This window comes from Lissotriton vulgaris, chromosome 10 (assembly GCF_964263255.1).
Source record: "Lissotriton vulgaris chromosome 10, aLisVul1.2, whole genome shotgun sequence".
NCBI classification, from domain to species: Eukaryota; Metazoa; Chordata; class Amphibia; order Caudata; family Salamandridae; genus Lissotriton; species Lissotriton vulgaris.
In genome coordinates this window covers 1,014,333,920-1,014,353,831 of record NC_141698.1, presented here as the reverse complement: position 1 = coordinate 1,014,353,831, position 19,912 = coordinate 1,014,333,920, and the positions used below count along the sequence as shown (strand labels likewise).

General features: G+C 47.9%; 1 protein-coding gene across 1 annotated transcript in view; it reads right to left on the bottom strand.

Annotated features, from left to right (window-relative positions):
* Nucleotides 1–273: 273 nt before the first annotated feature.
* Nucleotides 274–19,912, bottom strand: part of LOC147689178 (uncharacterized) — a 38,550-nt gene continuing 18,911 nt past the window's right edge. The window contains exons 2-10 of the mRNA XM_086939877.1: nucleotides 13,332–13,461; nucleotides 10,356–10,469; nucleotides 7,480–9,165; nucleotides 6,641–6,740; nucleotides 5,960–6,108; nucleotides 3,684–3,796; nucleotides 3,315–3,404; nucleotides 1,396–1,518; nucleotides 274–468 (exon numbers count right to left, since the gene is read on the bottom strand). Coding sequence (XP_086796003.1) covers nucleotides 274–468; nucleotides 1,396–1,518; nucleotides 3,315–3,404; nucleotides 3,684–3,796; nucleotides 5,960–6,108; nucleotides 6,641–6,740; nucleotides 7,480–9,165; nucleotides 10,356–10,469; nucleotides 13,332–13,461 — 2,700 coding nt within the window. The remainder of the gene's footprint in view (nucleotides 469–1,395; nucleotides 1,519–3,314; nucleotides 3,405–3,683; nucleotides 3,797–5,959; nucleotides 6,109–6,640; nucleotides 6,741–7,479; nucleotides 9,166–10,355; nucleotides 10,470–13,331; nucleotides 13,462–19,912) is intronic.

Sequence of the window (19,912 nt, the reverse complement as noted above, 5' to 3'; positions counted from 1 at the left end):
ACACAAGAGATGAGGTGAACCCTCATGAGCCGGCGAGGTCTGTGCCATCTATGACTTTGCAGTGATCTATGACTTTGGAATACTCGTCCAAGATGGTAAAGGTTTGTTGCATTTTTATTAAAGGCACCAGCCTTTTCAGGTTCCACTGCATCCCAGGATGACTGTGTTCTGTGTTGTACAACCCTGTCATAGGGAGTCCTTTCTCCTTGCTTTGACTAGAGTCACGGGCACCCTTCCTGCGCCACTAGGTAGCGCTCTCCCCACACAAGTCCATCACAACTTCTCATCCTCAATGCTGAATCCTCCATTGACGTACGACTGCTGGGAAGGGTCCTCGGAGCTCTTGGGCAGCGTGTGCTCTGTGATGGAACTGAACAAGTATGGCGGCTCCATGGGGACCTCGGTGAAGGCGCTGGACACATAACCGGACATGTGCTTCTTCTGGACCTGCTTGAACAGCTGGATCACCTGCAAAGAGAGACACCGGCGCCGTTACTGAAGGAGCAATGTCATTACTTCACCACCAGGGAGTCTGGACAAAGTATGACTGACTGCAGGCCTCCCCCTCGGAGAGAGCTAGAATGGAATCTTCCACTCTTCCGACAGTGCGTTCAGGCTGTACTCAGAGCTGTGACTGGACGTGAGGGCTGCAGTAATTCAATGTCTGTTCTTCTAAGAAACTAATGCATATCTGCCAAGGTTTCAGATTGCTATGTGTGACATTTTCATAATGTCAGAGTAATTATGAGTGACATTTTAACGACTTTTTAAATGCTATGAGTAACACTATCTCACGAGCTCACCTCGGCCATCTATGCACTAGTCCCCTCTCTGAATTTACTGCCTTCTTGGATGTGCTCAACTAGACCCTACTTCAAACACATACTCTTGGCATGACATGACTCCTCTCCTGACATGTTTATGCCCCACAATTTCTTCTCTGGGGCTTCCACATTTTACTCTATCAGCAGCATTGTGTGTGGCATCAGACTGGAGTGGGAAATGTTCTTAAATATGGCCCCTGAGAACTCCAATCTACAGGTTTGCTTCCTCCCTAGATATTCAAACATCCTTCTTGTGATGGCACTGATGTAACTCCACATGCAACCCTCTGCCCCTGGACATCCAACATCCTAGGCTCCACACACACACTCTCTCTCGCTCTCTCTCTGTCTCTCTCTCTGTCTCTTTCTCTCTCTCTCTCTTTCTCTCTCTCTCCTTCCCATTCTCTTTTCCCAATGTCCAAGAGCACGTGATCAGTTGCCTTCCTTGTATTTGCCACTGGATGACACTACACACACATGCTCACAAAGGGACAAACAAGCACACAACCACACACAGAGACTCACAGATGCATAGCACACACACACACACACATACACACACTCTACTTACGTGGGATTTGGGCACCGTTCCTATCCTGAAGAACCCGATGGTCCCACTGTCGATCTTGGTGCAGTTGACGATGGTGGAGGCGATGTTCTCTGGAGAAGGCCCATTGCAGAGGACTCCGTCCACCTGAGGAGCAAAGCCACACGTGAGATCACCGCCCACAGACTCCCATCACACAGGCAGCTGCGGGGCTTCCATGGATACTAAAACTATAATAATCCTCTATTTGTAAAGCGCACAGCTACCCGTAGGTTTCCCAGTGCTGGGAGCCGTCAGGAAGATTAAGAAAGCTATTGTCCAGAGTCAACATCCTACTCTGGGATCCCCCACACATGCAGCACACACCTTCAACATCCTACTCTGGGATTGCCCACACATGCTGCAGACACCTTAAACATCCTACTCTGGGATTGCCCACACATGCGGCGCACACCTTCAACATCCTACTCTGGGATTGCCCACACATGCTGCAGACACCTTAAACATCCTACTCTGGGATTGCCCACACATGCGGCGCACACCTTCAACATCCTACTCTGGGATTGCCCACACATGCTGCAGACACCTTCAACATCCTACTCTGTGATCCCCCATGCATGCTGCGCACACCTTCAACATTCTACTCTGGGATCCCCCATACATGCTGCGCACACCTTCAACATCCTACTCTGTGATCCCCCATGCATGCTGCGCACACCTTCAACATTCTACTCTGGGATCCCCCACGCATGCTGCGGACACCTTCAACATCCTAATCTGGGATCCCCCACGCATGCTGCGGACACCTTCAACATCCTACTCTGGGATTTCCCACGCATGCTGCGGACACCTTCAACATCCTACTCTGGGATTGCCCACACATGCTGCGCACACCTTCAACATCCTACTCTGTGATCCCCCACGCATGCTGCGCACACCTTCAACATTCTACTCTGGGATCCCCCACACATGCTGCGCACACCTTCAACATCCTACTCTGGGATCCCCCACGCATGCTGCGGACACCTTCAACATCCTACTCTGGGATTTCCCACGCATGCTGCGGACACCTTCAACATCCTACTCTGGGATTGCCCACACATGCTGCGCACACCTTCAACATCCTACTCTGTGATCCCCCACACATGCTGCGCACACCTTCAACATCCTACTCTGGGATCCCCCACGCATGCTGCGGACACCTTCAACATCCTACTCTGGGATCCCCCATGCATGCTGCGCACACCTTCAACATCCTCCTCTGGAATCCCCCACACATGCAGCGAAAACCTTCAACATCCTACTCTGTAATCCCCCACACATGCTGCAGACACCTTCAACATCTTACTCTGGGATCCCCCACACATGCTGCGCACACCTTCAACATCCTACTCTGGGATCCCCCACGCATGCTGCGCATACCTTCAACATCCTACTCTGGGATCCCCCACACATGCTGAGCACACCTTCAACATGCTCCTCTGGGATCCCCCATGCATGCTGCGCACACCTTCAACATGCTCCTCTGGGATCCCCCACTCATGCTGTGCATACCTTCAACATACCACTCGGGGATCTTCCCTAGATATAGAAGAGGGACCATCACATCATTTTGAAATGCTTTGCAGTCGGTAAACTAAGTTGTCACCGGTCACCTAGTCCCATGGAGCAATTCTAAGTTTTTTTAACCGAATCACATTTGTAAAATTTATCCAGACTTTATCCAGTGTATATTTGGCAAAAAAACTACCAAATATTAGTTACTAAATCAGAACTATCTAGAAAAACTAACTTTCATCAGGATAATTGACAGTGCACATGGGCTATCCATGTTAATGTTGTCTGTTCAATGCAGGCCACGCAGAAGACTCCTTGGTCTATCAGGACTCTGGGTTCTGAACAGTGTCCTCAGATACACCTCTTGTGCTTGTAATGGTACTTACCTTGTCTCCCATCTTGGCGTACACTTGGTTGTGGTGAGTGGTGTCGGCTTCTCCGCTCGGATTGGCTGATGATACCACAATGGGCCCAACCTGGTGAAACACAAAGAAACAGAGTTGGAGATTCAACTCACTTTCATTGGGCACAAAGCAGTGTCCCCCTCACCCTCCCCAGATATAGAGAGATGCGTTTACATATCTTAAATGTATGCTGGTGTACACCACCCATGCTTGAGCAGGACTAGCAGCTCAGTGCCTCTCATGCCCCCACAAAGGGTGCAGCAGACTGGAAGCCATGCTCATCACCGGTGGCAGAACAGTGCCAGCCATGCCCGGGCAGTGCTGGCATCCCGCTACCACCAGACAACTCACCAGGTCAATCAGGGATGTGGTCACAGAACAATCCGGGATCCTCATGGCGATGCTCTCTGCGGTGCCAATGTACTTAGCGGAGTCCTCCAGTCCGAAGCACTGCAGCCACTCGCCTGTGGGTTCAAGAAGACAGAAAGGTGTGAGCAGGGCTTATTTTGGGCAGGTGTATGCCATTGAAAGGAACCAGCACTCATGTTTGGGGACCACAGTTTTTTTATTTCGTCATCAAACTTGGACCTCAGAGCAAGAGGACAAAGGCAGAAAAGAGAGAAATAAGGAAGAAGTGAAAGAAAGGAAAACAGAGACAATGAAAGCAAGGATGAAGAAAGTTCAAAATGAGATAAAGAGACAAGAAATGCAGGGATGTGGGAGGAAGAGGCATGAGGAGGAACAAGGTCAGACAGCCTTGGTATTTGCTAAACCCCACCATTCAGGAAAGCTATGGCCCCTCCACTTAAAAACTAACCACTGGTGTGAGTCCTGCATGATGGAGAAATACACAAAAAAACACTGGTAAAGTGAGGGGGTACCCTTGGAAATACCCCAATCCCATGCAGTCACTGTGAGTGACTATGCACCAGTCGAACGTGGCCCTCTCCTGCGCGCTCACAAGAGCACCCCTCTCCTCCCAAGCCGCAGGAGGATCCTATGGTGTGCACTAAACTCACAACGTGCCCTGCTGCTGTTCAACTCATCCCTGGAAGCCAATATTCAACGAGCCTCTGGCTGGGAGCCTCCATATTACCAGCCTTCAAACTACACAGGTGCTCGCACTATAGGTAGGACGGGTCGGATGACGAACTAACATCTCCTTATAGGCAAAAAGCATGCAAAGGACAATATTCACCCTGTAGACGGGGCTCTGATAATGGAGAGGATCCCTATTGGGATATGTCAGGCAGTGTAAAGATGTCCCCTTATAGGTGTGGGTCAGATGATGAAGAGAAACTTTCATCTATACAAGATACAGACAGCAAAGTGTGCACTTCCCACAGGCGGGTCTGATGAAGGAAAGGTTCACTCCCTGTAGAGAAAGATACAGGTCAGTGAGGGGACAGTGTTCATCCTATGGATGGGGTCAGATAATGGAGAGGTTCACTCCCTGTAGAGAAAGATACAGGTAAGTGAGTGGGCGGTGCTCTTCCTATGGGTGGGGTCAGACAATGAAGAGGCTCAGATCCTGTAGAGAAAGATACAGGTCGTGAACGGACAGTGCTCATCCTATGAGTGGGGTCAGATAATGGAGAGAGGCTCAGACCCTGTAGAGAAAGATACAGGTCAGTGAGCGGGCAGTGCTCATCCTATGAGTGGGGCCAGATAATGGAGAGGCTCAGACCCTGTAGAGAAAGATACAGGTCAGCTAGTGGACAGTGTTCATCCTATGAGTGGGGGCAGATAATGGAGAGGCTCAGACCCTGTAGAGAAAGATACAGGTCAGCTAGTGGACAGTGTTCATCCTATGAGTGGGGGCAGATAATGGAGAGGCTCAGACCCTGTAGAGAAAGATACAGGTCAGTGAACGGACAGTGCTCTTCCTACGGGTGAGGGCAGATAACGAAGAGGGTCAGACCCTGTAGAGAAGGATACAGGTCAGTGAGCGGGCAGTGCTCTTCCTATGGGTGAGGGCAGATAATGGAGAGGGTCAGACCCTGTAGAGAAGGATACAGGTCAGCGAGCGGACAGTGCTCATCCTATGGGTGGAGGCAGATAATGGAGAGGCTCAGACCCTGTAGAGAAGGATACAGGTCAGCGAGCGGGCAGTGCTCATCCTCTGCAGTTATGGACCAGAATATTTACAGGAGCGCCCAAGATCCAAATAATCACTAAAGATCCTCCTTAGACTCACAGAGCAGGCGGTATGTTGGTGCTTGTCCTATACACATGGATCAGGCAATGTAGGGGCCTCCTCCGTATAGACATGTGAAGGATAAAGCACAGGTGTTGGCAGGACAGGCGACTCTAATGTAACGGGTCAGATCACACTCGGAATTTGTGGTGAATGTTTGCAACAGGAGCGGTAAAGAAACAGTACATGAGGGAACATGGAAACAATCCTACATGGAAGCTGAAGAGCATGTATGGTCTGTGTGTACACATGAAGCATTGAAGCCTGGGGTGGCTGGGACTGGGTCCTAGTCTGCAGTCACAATTAATGTGTGTGGTAGGTTTGTATCCAGATGATGGGTGTTACTTTTCTCATCTTTCCCCCTTGTTTGTGGTCATGAACTGGGATCTGCTGGTCTTCATGTGCTCTCAGATAGAGACCCCCTGCTCACCTCTTGGTATGACCAGGCTCATCTGTGAAGGCCAGGCCGCCTGCATGAAGTCCCAGAGCAGAGGGCTGAACAGGTGTCTAGCCGGCTCCAGCTGCTTCAAGGTCGAGATCCAGATGGACATGGGGGCGTCCTTGGGCTTCAGCTTTGTCCTGGAAGGAAACAAGACAGAGGTCAACTGAGTGAAGGGACGAGATCCATCTCACTGGGATTGAAGGATCCAGAGTTGAGATTCTGGCCAATCTCAGACCACCAGCAGGGACATGATGATGGAAAAAGGAAGATTTAGGATGAGATCTACTCTCCATCTTAAGACTGAACGATGTATACAGTCATATAGATCAAGACACTGGTCCTTTTCACTTGTCACAAAATGAATCCTGGTTTTAAGGTGTTTTTCACATGCCCCAAAAGGTGCAGAAAGAGGGATAGTACTGCTGGTCTGTTCTCAGTTTTATAAGCATGTTTAGTTTCTTCTTTACAGAAGTGTCTAAGGTTACTTGTTTGTTGTTGCTTCATTTCCAGGGGTTCTCTGCTCTTGGTATATTGTTGTTTCTTTCTCGGGTTTCCTCAATGTAATTGGTGTTTGGTTATTTCATTCTGTGGTTCTCATTGTTATAAGAATTCATCAATCTAAAATATTCACTATTGATTGAAAATAAGGGCTGTGAAGATAACACTCACCTGTACACCTTCTCCACGGCCGCCGGACGGTTACAGGCTCCCACCACCGCATACACCGTGTCTGTGGGGACACCACAGATTCCTCCATCTTTCATGATTTCTGCAACAGAAGAGCAAGAACCCCATGATTATAGGTAAGGCACCCTGTTTTCCGTTTCTACTGATTTTTGCAGATAAATGCAGACAGAAAACATTTATTTTTTTGCATGTATTTATTTTTAAATGTGGATAAAAACTGAAATTGGGGCGCTTTTGAGTAATTCTAAACCCTGTTTGCCATGACTGCCAGGTCAATAGATGTGTGGATTGATAAATAAGGGGGTTCAAAAAGAAAGGAATTTTAGTAAAAGGCTTTAACAGCAGTAGATATGCACAACTTTGATACTGAAATTCACATATTTTCACATAATGTACTGATTTATCTTCTGAAGTGTTCACAGCACCGAACCCTTGCAGACATTCAACCATAAGTGCATATTTATTGGTTAAATGAATGTGGAAATATACTAATTTCAGGATCATTTTTCCACAAAACCCCTAAAAAATATGGATATAACAAAGAAGTACAAACTATAATATGACTAATGTTATTAAGGATTCAATATGTGACTTGGAGGTAAAATAGAAGTCTTACTTTTGCCAAGGAGAAATTTTTCTGCTGGTAAAATCATATTTTCACTAAGTCTTTCCGGACAAAGTTCAGCAGTAAACAATGTACAACTTTGTTAAACTAAGAATGGAAACATTTAAAAATTGCAGACATAACTGTAATCAAATTAGTAGAATTTTAAATTTCCCAACATTAAAAAAAAAAGGATTTTCCCCCAGAATCTCCTTACCTGCGATCTGCTTGACGGATGTGGCCCTCCTGGCAGGAAGGTGGGGGCACTTGGAGGCTCCACCCCCATGCCCCTGGAGCTGCAGAAGTGGGCGGCCCATGGGCAGCTGGGGTTCTTCAAAGGTGTTACTGACCAGCCCAGCCAGGAAGCAGTAGAAGCTGACCACGCCAAAGATGATGGTGACAGCAATGTCATACCCAACTGGGAGGGCTGCGACGGCGTCCAATAGAAAACTGATGAGGATGAGTTCAAAGGTGAGGCAATACAGGAACCAGGCTTTGCTTAGGAACAGCGTGCAGAAAATAATGAACCCATTCAAGAGCATGAAGCAGATGATGCCCACAGCCACGTGGAAGCCCCTCGTGGAGCCGTAGAGGCCACCGTACCTGGTGAGACCCCAGATGATCCACATAACTCCATAAAGAATAAAGGTGCTGCTCTCAAGGGTCTTACCGCGCGAGAAGGCCACAGAGCCACAGACACATTTCAGAAGCCCTCCAGCTACCACCACCCACGGTAGGACGACAGTGGCACGTGCGTCTGTTGGGTCCACAGACATAGTGATTGCAAAGGCGGCCAAAATGCTGCCTGCGTGGCCAAGCACCTCTCCATCCGCATACTTAGAATAGCCGAGGTAAGGAACATGCAGGTCTTTTTCTTGACGTAACTTGAAATTGCTAATAGGTGTGAACAGACTCTTAACAATCCCCTCTCCTGTTGGAATCTTGGTGGCCGCTTTCATGTTGTAAAGTTTAATGAGGGTCATAAGTGCTGAAGCCACGTAGATAGCCACATTCACTCCTTGTGATCCACCATGGAAGAAACCAGTGGGACGTGAAGCCAAAGCGATGCAGTAGGTCACATAAAACAGCAGATACAGCCCATCCACCAGGCTCCTACCAGCCATGAATACAGCCAAGACCATGAACAGGAGCAGAAAGACCACCAGTAGTGGGACAGGGAAAATGGGTTCAGTGGCCTGCCAGAACTGGTAGAGCAAGGAATACCCTTCAGCGAACCGCAGGATGGAGGTGAAACCAAAGAAGGTGGCCGCCAGGGTATCCAAGCATCGATAGGACAGGATGCAGACCCCAATCTGGAAGACCCCCGCCATCCAAAGCCAAGGCACCTGCCCCACAAAGAGACTGGTGGTCACTCCCAGGACCCTGCACCCAAAGACGCTGGCGGACACCATATTCAAGATCAGCCCAATGATGACCAGGTCGTTGCTGCTGGCGGTCATGGGTGAGCCCTGGGGGATGGCTTTAGCCGTAGCCAGATCTGTGCCAGGGAGGGTGACCAACTTCCCAGTAAGTATATGAAGGAGCCTCCCTCCACCAAAGTACGCCCCAACGAGACAGACGAGGAGGTGGTTAGAAGCCACCGCCGAGGCACCAAAGCTACTGTCATAGTATGTGGCGGTTTCATGGGCAGCGGAGAGCGAGATGGCCAACGCCATCATGGCGAGGGCAGCCTCCTTCTGAAGGACGGCCACCAGACTGATGATGAGCAGTCCCAGGGTGAAGGCTGCAAAACCAGGGACCATGGCATTACGAAGATCAAGGGACCCGCCGAGGACCCCCTGCCCGTCCATGATATGGATCGCTCCCTTAGAGCACCATAGCGCTGAGACCGTCAGGCAGAAGGAGGCAAACAAGGGGACAGGACCACGGCTCCTGCGGACTCCTGCGGGAGAGAAGAAGGGAGAAGTAAATATAGGAAGAAAGAAAATTAGAGACACAAGTAGGTGACAAGGTAGAGATTAGAAAGAGAGTGAAAGATTTGAAAGGAAGAAGTTAGTATAGGAAAGATGGAATTAAAGAGAAAGAAAGCTGAAAGGGGAGAAGATTAGAGGATTGAAAGGGATTGAGTGAGAGGAGACAGAGAAAGAGAGATGGGAGCCATACATTTAAATAAAAAAAGGGAACTAGACAACGAAACAAGAGACAACGTGCTAAGAAGAGGATTGAGAGAAGAAAATAAGAAAGGAGGTAGGAAAAGAGAGAGGTAAATACTGGAAGAAAGAAAATTAGAGAAAAGGGAGAGGATGGAAAAAGAGAAAGGATGAGTGATGAAGAGAAAGAGGAGGAACAAAGAGAGGAGATAAAGAAAGAGAGAAGGGAAAAATAAATTAAACATTAAAGAAAACTGTACAATGAAAAGTGTGGCAAAGGAAGAAAAAGAGCCACGGCAGAAAGGAGAGAGAGAATAACAAGCAGAGAGACTGAGTACATGAAAACACAAATTTAAGGAAGTGGGTAGTGTGAGGAATGAGATAAATATAGTAGATAGAGAGAGGAAGAGAGACGGAGGGGAGAAGTGACTAAAGAGGGAAAAGAAAATCATTAAAAGAAAAGAATGATAAAAGTATTGGAAGTAAGAAAAAACAAAGAGAACAATGATGGCCCGAGGGAGAAAGCAGAGGTGGAAACAAGATCGAGAAATGGAACAAGAAAAAGGTTCAGATCAGCATCAATGTAACTTCCTGTCTTCCCTGGCCGATAGTTCTCACCAGTTCTGCAAAATCTCAGCCAGAGCCGGGCTCATGCTTTATTCATTCCTGGACTGCACTTTATTTACCCACCATTGACCCACAGAACCGGCACCAGGCTTTTCGACAGGTTTATTTTCCTATCATTATCCGAAAGAAGGGGTCTCTTCTCACTCCTAACCCCGAGGCCCTCCCCCAGGGTGGGCGAGGGAAGACTTCCTCTCTGGGCATCTCCACCTCGCATTAGTTTCAAGCACTACATTCACATATTGAGATGTCATAAGCGCATTGAAGCAATCATGGTGTATTTAAGGCACTGAGTCGCACATTCTCAGCCGTGTCCCTCCCTCTCTACATCCCCTGAACCCCACGCGTGTGATCTCACCTGTATATCCCAGCAGAGCTGCCAATATGACCAGCAGGACCCCCAGGGGTGTACTGGGGGTGAGGGGCGTGGCTCTGGAGGAGCTGTATGACGTCACTGCCAGCAGGAGGGAGCCTGGAAGAACAGCAAAGACAGCCATGATGCAAAGATAAATAAAACACACGCCTGCAAGGGTCCCTCTTTAGGAGGGAGTCTGGAAACACAGAGACAGACATGAAATGATAACTTACACTCACACCAGCCTCTCTCCCATCTTGGGAGGAGCCCGGATACACAGCAAAGATATCCGTGACACAAACACACACCTTTCCTTTCAGATCTCCGCAGCACGCGCCTTAACCCAGAAAACATCTGTTCACTTTATTATTCCAATATTCAATAATGATTAGTTACAGGTGAGGTACTGGGAGAAAGCGCCTACATGGCTGTATTCAGACATGAGCTGAGCTATAGGGGACCCAAGACTTTCTGAGAGGCTTCTGCTCCGAAGGCCGGTGGAGTTGAAACAGTCAGTCGCACTGAGTTGTGAAGATAGCATGTCACTGACTCTCGCCAGCTCTACCGGCTCCTGGCCCTAACCCATCCTAAACCATTCTCTTAGGCCCAGTGCTTTAAATGGGCCGGTACTCACCGGTACTGAGTACCGGCACTTCACAATTTCCGAGCTGTCAGTACCGGCACTTTTTTTCCAGTCGCGGAGAGTACCGGTACCGTGATTGATGGCATGTTATCGCCTGCAATGAGGGACAAATGCCGCTCTGCGTTTGGATCTCGCAGACCTGAAGGGGACTTTTACAGAGATGCTGCTAATGTTCTGTAGCACTCATTTGAATTCCACACCCTGCAGGGGTTAGGGAGCGCTTGCTTAACGCTGTGATTAACAGGACAGGGTCGAGGCAGACCCTGCACTGTTGATTAGGCATGAAACGACCATTATGCTGAAAGTGCTTAGCACTCCCACCCCATCCCCTCCTCCCCCCCTGCTAGGTGTGTGAAATAGCCTGGGGGCTGCTGGTCAGTAAGCCGGTTTTTGTATGTTTTTGTTTTTTCCGAACAGGAGCTGCTTTCCTTTGTGTGGCTGCATTTACATGATAACAGCGAGGAATCCCTAGGTGTGAAGGCAGCCCTGCCCAAAGAGCAATGAATAGCAGGACCGAACGCTGCAGCACTCAAGATGCTCTCTCTGTAAATCCCAGCAGCTGACGCCCTCCTCTTCAGGAACCAGCAGACAAATGTCCTGTTGAAAAGCGCTTCCATTCCGTGCACTTTAGGCGCTTTGCACTCCCTCTTTTACAGGCGCCCATGCGGGGCCGGGAAATGTTTGCAATCCAACTTTCTTCGTTTCTTTCCCATAGATTGGTGAAACTTGGAAAGGGAGAGAAGGGGGAGGGAGTTTAAGCAGAAAGGATACCCTTCATCTGCATGACAAAGAAAGACGTGTTAATACCCGACAACAGCCAGGCCCAACCGAACAAAGGAGTAAATGCTGTGAAGCCGCTGTTTTCATTTTGTGATCGATTTCAGACACAACCGTTCCTTACAAATACAAGGCGACAAGGTGACAACCCGAGATGACATATAAGGAAGGGGGAGGGAAGATTGTAAAAAAAGTGAGGTGACAGCTTAAGTTATAATGACCATTTTTTTCAGATAATACCAGCTAGATATTCGTTTCGTTTTTAAATGGGTGCTTAGGAGTTGTATTTTAATACAAATTCAAATCTGCTGTATTTTTTGAAGTAATTGGTTTAGTTATTGATGAACCACATGCCTGAAATTCAGGTTAAAACGCTGCCCGGCAGAATTTACAGGGCGTGGCGGAGCTTGCGTGCACTCAGTCACACACACATGCACACACACACTTTCACAGCTTGAAAATTGTTTTGTACTGCTTTTATTTACTAGAAAAAATATTTACAAAATACAGGCCTCAACATTAAGCGTGCTCTATCAACACAAACAATGAAACACAGGACAACAAATCACAGGCCAGGTGGCAAATTTAGGGTATGGGTACATCATGGAGGGAAGAAGAGGAGGCAAGTGGGGGAAAAAACAATGACAAAATTTAAGAGACTTGTGGAGAAAGTAAGTGAGAGGTGGCAGTAAGAGGGGCACAACCAGAGAGAGAAGGTTAGAGGCTGGTTAGAAATGAGAGGTTAATCGTGAAAGGACCATAGACGTGGATGCAAAGACACTGAACCAGAAGGAGATAGGACGAGCCTGGCCTTAGGGCAAAGGGCTGAAGCAGTGCTTTAAATGGGCCGGTACTCACAGGTTCTGAGTACTGGTACTTCTTATTTTTATCACTGCAATACTGACCCTTCGCCACCACGTAGGAGAGTACCAGTACTCATGAAAAGTAAGCTCATTGGCTGCTAGTGCTGTTGGGCACTAGGCTGTCCAAGAAGAAGCTCTCTCTGACAGCCAAGGTGCTTCTGTAGTCCTTAGCTCAGCCGCTTTTCTGTACCTCCGCTTATTTCTTTGTGTGTATGCACACTTGAGGATATATAGCATGGTCTCAAACAACAAGAAATAACGGTATGACATTAAGAAGTTGCATATATTACAAAACAAGGACATTTTTAATATATTACCCTGTTTGTCTTTCACTTTGTGTAATGATTTAACCTGTTTTGTTAACATAAATGCATTTCTGTTGTGTATTGATATGTGCTGCAACCGGTATAGAAGTCAATATGTATTATCATAACCTGACCTTAGCCCCGCCCATAGCCCCGCCCACTTGCCACACCTCTAGGTCATTTTAATGAGTACCTGCACTTATTTTTTCCCATTTAAAGCACTGCTTAGGCCTCAGAAAACAACTCAACACTAATATGATTCCCCTAGACCTCATCTAAACAGAGCCCTAGACTCTCCATTCACCAAGCGCTTGCGGCTTGCCTGCCTCAATCGGATCCTAGCGCTATATAAAGGCATCAAACATGACGAAAGTGGCAGTATGGGTCCTACCTGCAGAGATGGACAAGATCCCAATGGAATGGTGAAGGGGCTCTGGGGCCTTCCCTGGCTCCGATATCCTGCGGCTGGAGTCAATCTGGATTGAGTCTGGGCTGAATCCGCAGTGAGTCTGGAGTTTGGTCTGAATCCGCAGTGAGTCTGGAGTGTGGTCTGAATCCGGAGTGAGTCCGGAGCGTGGGTGAATCTGGAGCCCGTCAGGCTGGGGTAGCTGGAGTGCGCCCGGGTCAGTCACCGCTGGTGTCTCACTCCACACCCGGCCCAGCAGCTCTTTATGTGCAGTGTCCTCGAGGGGGGCGTGTCTAGTCGCTGTCACTCACGGCGCAGTGGGATTTTCCCGAGGGCAGCGCCTTGCAACCCCCCCCCCCCTTTCATCCCCCCCCCCCCCCTCAGCTGCGTGGTACGAAACATGGAGGGGGGTTTCACACCCGCGAGCTGCTTCTACGGGCACCCTTAGCAGCAGGGGTCGCACCTCACATACAGGACAGTGTCCAGGACAGGCAGGAATACATTTGCAGAGACAGGGCAGAGACGGGGAAGGGAGGGAGAAGGTGCTCGTGATTTCCACAGAAAATACATCGGTTTAAAGGGGAATGAAATGCATCTCTGCCGAGAGAATATAAAATAAAACGGATTTAATTTCTGTGTTTATTCATTGCAATGTAGTGCCAACTAGGCCTCTCGAGGCACCATAGCGCCTGTACCGAGGAACAGGGAATAGACTACACACAAAGCGTGTACAATTAGAAACATATAAAGATTAGACTAACAGAAACGTAAATAATGTAATAATTACACAACAGGTACAGTGAGTGGCCTATATAAGAAAGAGAGATAGGACTTACCTGGACAGAGCCTTCCGTGTATGGGGTTCTGGGGTGTCCGATTAAAGGGTCCCTTTACTTCTGCTTGAAAAAGAGAGACACCCCTCAAAACAAGGGACAGTGTTTAAGCAACCAGTCAATCTAAAGGATTCCCCTTGCTAGATTATTTAAACAATAAATACACTCACATTCAGTCACCACAATCAAACAAATGTAGTACCACAGGAATTTTTAAAACACACATAGATCATTTAATTATATATTCATTGGTCATTAAAAATGCATCAATCCGAATTATTGCACAGCACAATCAATGTAACAAAAACAAGCACTGGCGTTGCCAATAGGTCTCGCAGTAGGAAAGTTGGAGCTATTGGTTTTGTAAATGACAAAGCCCTTTATGTTTTTAAAATTAAAAGAAAAATAAAAGGCATTGTTATTTGCAATTGTAATAGCTCCAACTTTCCTACTGCGAGACCTATTGGCAACGCCAGTGCTTGTTTTTCTTCCCCCCCCCCTACGCAAATCTCTATGATTACCCCAATCACCATCTGAAGCTTTCCCACTTGCACCCTAACTCGCAAGCAATTGCCTGTGGGTCAGAAGGAACATTGGAGAGAAGATTTCCCGTATGCTCCCTCACCACAAAATGAAAGCCTGGAGGTGGGGGGGGAAGTGAAATAACCCTGTGCTCCCTTCCTACCGGGCATTCCTACATCCCTCTTGCCAAGAGCTCTTGGGGTCAGTGGGGTAGCCAGCCTTTCAATGGCCCTAGTGCAAGGAATGAAATGGGTCCCTTGGCTGCTGACTGAATTATAAAAGAATCCAATAGTCAGGTTTGAGCATACCCCTCAGGCATCTGGGTCCTAGTGCCACTGCACCTGTTGTACCCATGAATGGCTATGCCTCTGCCCGAAGTGTTCCTCTGCACCATTACCTTCTCCAGCGACTGCCAATAGAGATAAGGTTATTTGCTGTGTGTTCTCTAGGCTTAAGAACTCCCAGTGAGTGCATGCGTTTCCAGTTATCTCCCTTATGCGCTTCTTTTCCCTCTCCTGCTCCGTGTCGGTCTCTTATCCGTCTACTTTTCCCCCCTCACACTGCTCTCTCTTGTTTCTTCTTGCTTAAGCACTGCATAGTGCATATTTATTCCAGGTGACTTTCTTGTGTGCTTCCCCAGACCATTGCCCCTCTGTGTTGTTTGACCCTTCCCACTCTGTGTTGTTCTATAGCGCTCAGCATTCCAGTTTTGAGGGTTCTAAGTGCTGTAAATCGTGGTTATCACCCCCCCCCGTTTCAATAGGACTGAAATTATGAACCCTAGAAGGATGAAAAGGCAGAGGTGAACCTTTCAGGATTTGAACTTGTGATTGGCAGCTCCAACAGACATCCATCCGCATCGAGCACTTAACTCACTGAGCCAACTAGCTGGCCTTGTTCTCCCAGATCGAATGTTTGGGTGGGGGGGCATTGTGGGGGTGGGGATACACTTCTGGGCTGCTTTATGAAAACTCACTATTGAGACAGTTTTTCCTGCCCATGGGAGTATTGTGCAACAGGGTAATTAGCTGTGTAATTAAGCGTTGCTATTTATAGCTTCGGGAAGAATTACCAATTTCCCAGGATCACATATGCAGACACCCAGCTGATGTCATTAGGCACTTCGTATATGTTAGTTTATAAACAGCAATGGTGACCTGCTTCGCGGTCCCAGACTTGCCAGTCTGGGGTACACCGAAACATTGTGGTTCTGGGGGTGACTGAGGAGATGAAAGGGACCATGGCTGGCACAGGCAGCAAGATCCATGGGATACAAAGCAGGAAACAGAAAGAAAACAAAAAGGAAGAAATTGAAAGGAAATAAAGAAAAATCCGACAGAAAGAATAAGAAAAGCACGTGATAGACAAGACAGAGGGAAGGCAGAGAAGGGGAGGGGGGAGGAGAAATGCGACAGGCGAGGGAGTGCAGAGGGGGCAGAGGCTGGGTGTGAAGCAGCAGGGGCCTGGAGGAAGCTGGATTGGGGAGGGGGAGGAGAAATGAACAGATGTCCGTGAGGTGTGGGAGGAGTGCCTGATGCGCGTGGGACAGAAGATAAAAGCTCAATGTTAAAAGTGAATGTCCCGTACACTCGTGAAACAACAGTTTCTACAAGCCAACGAGGAGAAGGAAGGAATTAAGACTGATATCGAAACTAGGAGACATGGCAGCTCTTCGGTAAACCTGTGAAGGCCAAAACATTGATTAGATAAATGTAGAGTTCTGACGTGGGATTGAAGTAATTCGGGGTTCCCAAGGCCTACACACTCCAGAGATAACCCACTTACACTCAAGAACTGTTGGCACGGAAACTGTAAAAGGCAAAGAACAAATTTATTAAGACCCCATGGGGTGGTGGTACACTCAAACAGCACCCTTCGGTAATGCAAGAGGTATCACACCGAACACCGGTGTGACCCCGTTTATATACAGTTTTGGGGCAATAAAAGATAGGCGGCATAAGTTAAGACACATTTAAGGACATATATGGTCATGTTTTGGAATACTGCCAGCTCATTGGAGGGGGCACAACTCCGCTGGTCAGTTTGGTGCACATTCCAGAAGGTTTACGGGTCAGTGGGAACTGCGCATGTGCGGCTTGACCAGTACTAAAAATAGCCTGTTGCTGGGCAGATAGAAGTGGTCAGCGGAACGGACAACGGACTAAAGGGCACGCCAGCCACGAGGCCGCTCATGATCTAAGATGGCCGCTGCAACATTCAAAATGGCGTTTTCATATATAGCCAAGTTAAGGAGGACAACGTGTAGGTTCAGCTAATCGCTAATGCGGCCGGGCCAATTACAACAGACGACCCTTTTAGCGGTTAGCTGAATCTACCTCATAGTGAACATAGTCAGGATGTTCGTCCTCGATGTCTATTAACATTATTTGTGTTACCTCCTTGTGAAGCATCATTTTGTCATGGGCAAGAGCTCGTCTTGATGGTATACAAGCTGATAAACACATTGAACATAAAGCTGGGCCACATTGAATACATAGGCATATAAAAAACATGGCTCCTACAAATATACAGAGAATTGTCAACAGTTTCCAGCCCCAAGTTGTAATCATAGACCAAAACCATCCTGAAAGTGTCCAAGTTCCATTGTCCGGGTGTATTTCAGCTGCTATTTTATGAAGCTTGGAAATAGCATCATACACAGATGGAGAATTGTCCGGGACATATACGCAACAGCTGCTTCCGATAATCCTACATGCCCCCCCCACGATCAGCCAAAACAACGTCCAATACCATTCGATTTTGGAGGGTGACAATTCTGGAAATCTGTAGTTCCTCGGTAATATTCCCCAGAGCAATGGCAGTGTCATTCGCAACAGCCTCGACAACACGTGTCAGTCGTCTGATTTTCCGGCTGTTCAGTGCAGCCCCCACAAAGGAGAATAGTCCCAGATTAAAGTCCACATATTGTTGTAACGCAGTGTCCGTTTGGTCAATGTCCTCCAGGACAACAGTTCGTTTAACCCTATTCAGAACAAAATCATGGTACAAAGTATAGTCATTGTGATACATCGGAGGGGCAATGAATACGGGAGGTAACACAAACGATACATAACACGTGCCCAACCACCCCAATGGAAGCTGATGGTAGCCCTTCGTTCCACAGATAAAATATGTATTTCGTGATGCAACAAATGAAATACCATTCGGGCTATCAAACGTGAGAGTAGTATTACATTCGCTTTTCCCCACTGCAATCGAACCCTTCTTCCTGATACATAAATCGGCTTTTGTAGCAATGACATCTATAACATGGGCATTAGAGACATTAATGTTCCTCTGGTTGCTGTATACACGTGGGGCAGACACATTGTCAGGCCTGTACTCTTCCCATTCAAAACGAGTACCCTCAGCCCGGGGAAACCCATCCTTGTCGTGGAAACATACTTTATTCAAACGGAAAAGCACCCCCCCTTTTGTTGGCCATCTCATAGTAAAGAGGAGGGTGTACCAAGCGTTGCATGACCCATTATGCGAAAACGGGAGTGGAATAAGTGGAGTGCCCCCTCTCTTCTGGTGCCCTGGCAACATCCCACATACCCAGCAATTTGAAGTATTGGTCATGTTATGTGTGTGGTGAAGAATCTGAATGAAGCTGTTATTTAAGTACGTTTGGCGATGTCGCTCTTCATGAAAGGGCAGTGTAAAATGAAAATGTTCAGACGGAGCAGGGGTGGTTGGCAGCAAATGTTCACGTACAGGCACCACAAGCTCAACTACCCAGGCTATAACAGCTATCACCACAATGGTCAAAATAAAGAAAAAGGCACCCAATATTTTCTTATCCCGGGATGCCGTTGATGCCATAGTTCAAGAATGTTCGTGGAAAGTCTCAAATAGCACAAATTGTTCACAAATTGTTCACCAAAGTCTCAGATACACGTACGTGTATACCTAAAAAAAGGAAAAATACGGTGCTGAACTCCGAGGTAGCCGTTGTTTTCTTCTCCGGGCCAAGACGGGTGTCGCTACTCTGGCAGAACTGATCCCCCCCCCTTGGAATTCCCGGTTTCCGTTTCACAAACCTGGAGCGGTAACCAACCAGTCATTAAAAAAAAGACAAAACAAAAATCTTCTTATCGTGGGCGCAAGTTGTAACGCTCTCTTCCGGTAGCAGATTGGTCCGGGAAGGCTCCCTCAACTTCGGGCGACGTCACAGCTGGGCTCTTTTCTTTTTCCAAAATCTCCTTATAATTAGTCAACACAGCAGGAGTCACCAGGTCCGGAGAGACACGGCGACAATGTGTCGAATGCACCCACCGCTTTCTGTTAGTCACTCGTACTGCGGTGCGGGTCGCAAGGAGGACCTGCTCGGGGCCCTTCCACCTGGGCTCCAAACTGCTTGCTCTCTCAAACGAGCGAACCATTACATGGTCACCAGGACGAAGATCATGGCCCTCTCCAGTAGAGTTGTCAGGGAGCGCTTCTCGAACCTGTTGATGAATAGAGAGCAAATCATTTGTTAATCGTGCCAAATAATCATTCATCATAACACAAGGCACATCATGTATTAATCGCGGCTTGGGCACCCCCCAGATATTCATCGGGCGGCCAAACACCACCTCATAAGGCGTAAGGCCGGTTCGTGAGTGGGGTACTGATCTAAGAGAAAGCAGTGCCAGCGGCAAAGCATCTGGCCACCTCAACGATGTAGACGCTACAATTTTGGCTAGCTTGAGCTTCAACGTAGCATTGTACCGCTCGACCAAACCTGCTGACTGAGGGTGGAATACAGCGTGGAACTTCTGCTGAATCCCTAACCCCTTCAGTACATATTCCACAATCTTTCCAACAAAATGGGGCCCATTATCGCTCCACAAAAATTTGCAAACTCCAAAGCGAGGAAAGAATTCCTTAAGCAACACCTTAGCTGTCGTCAAAGCCGTATTGTCTTTCGTGGGGTAGGCCTCAACCCATTTGCTAAAAGCACACACCACCACTAGGACGTACTTCAGGTTATTGCAACGCTTGAGTTGGATGTAGTCCATTTGAAGCACTTCAAATGGTGCCGAAGGTGGAACGAAACCTCCTTTCGGAGTATGGGTCCCCTTTCCAGGATTGTGTTGCAAACACACCAGGCAGGTCTGCACTACTCTCGTTGCAGTATTAGCAATCTCGGGATGTTCCCAAACTCGTGTTAAAAGCCGAGTGATTGCCAGAGCCCCGACATGAGCTAGTCCATGCGTCATCTGG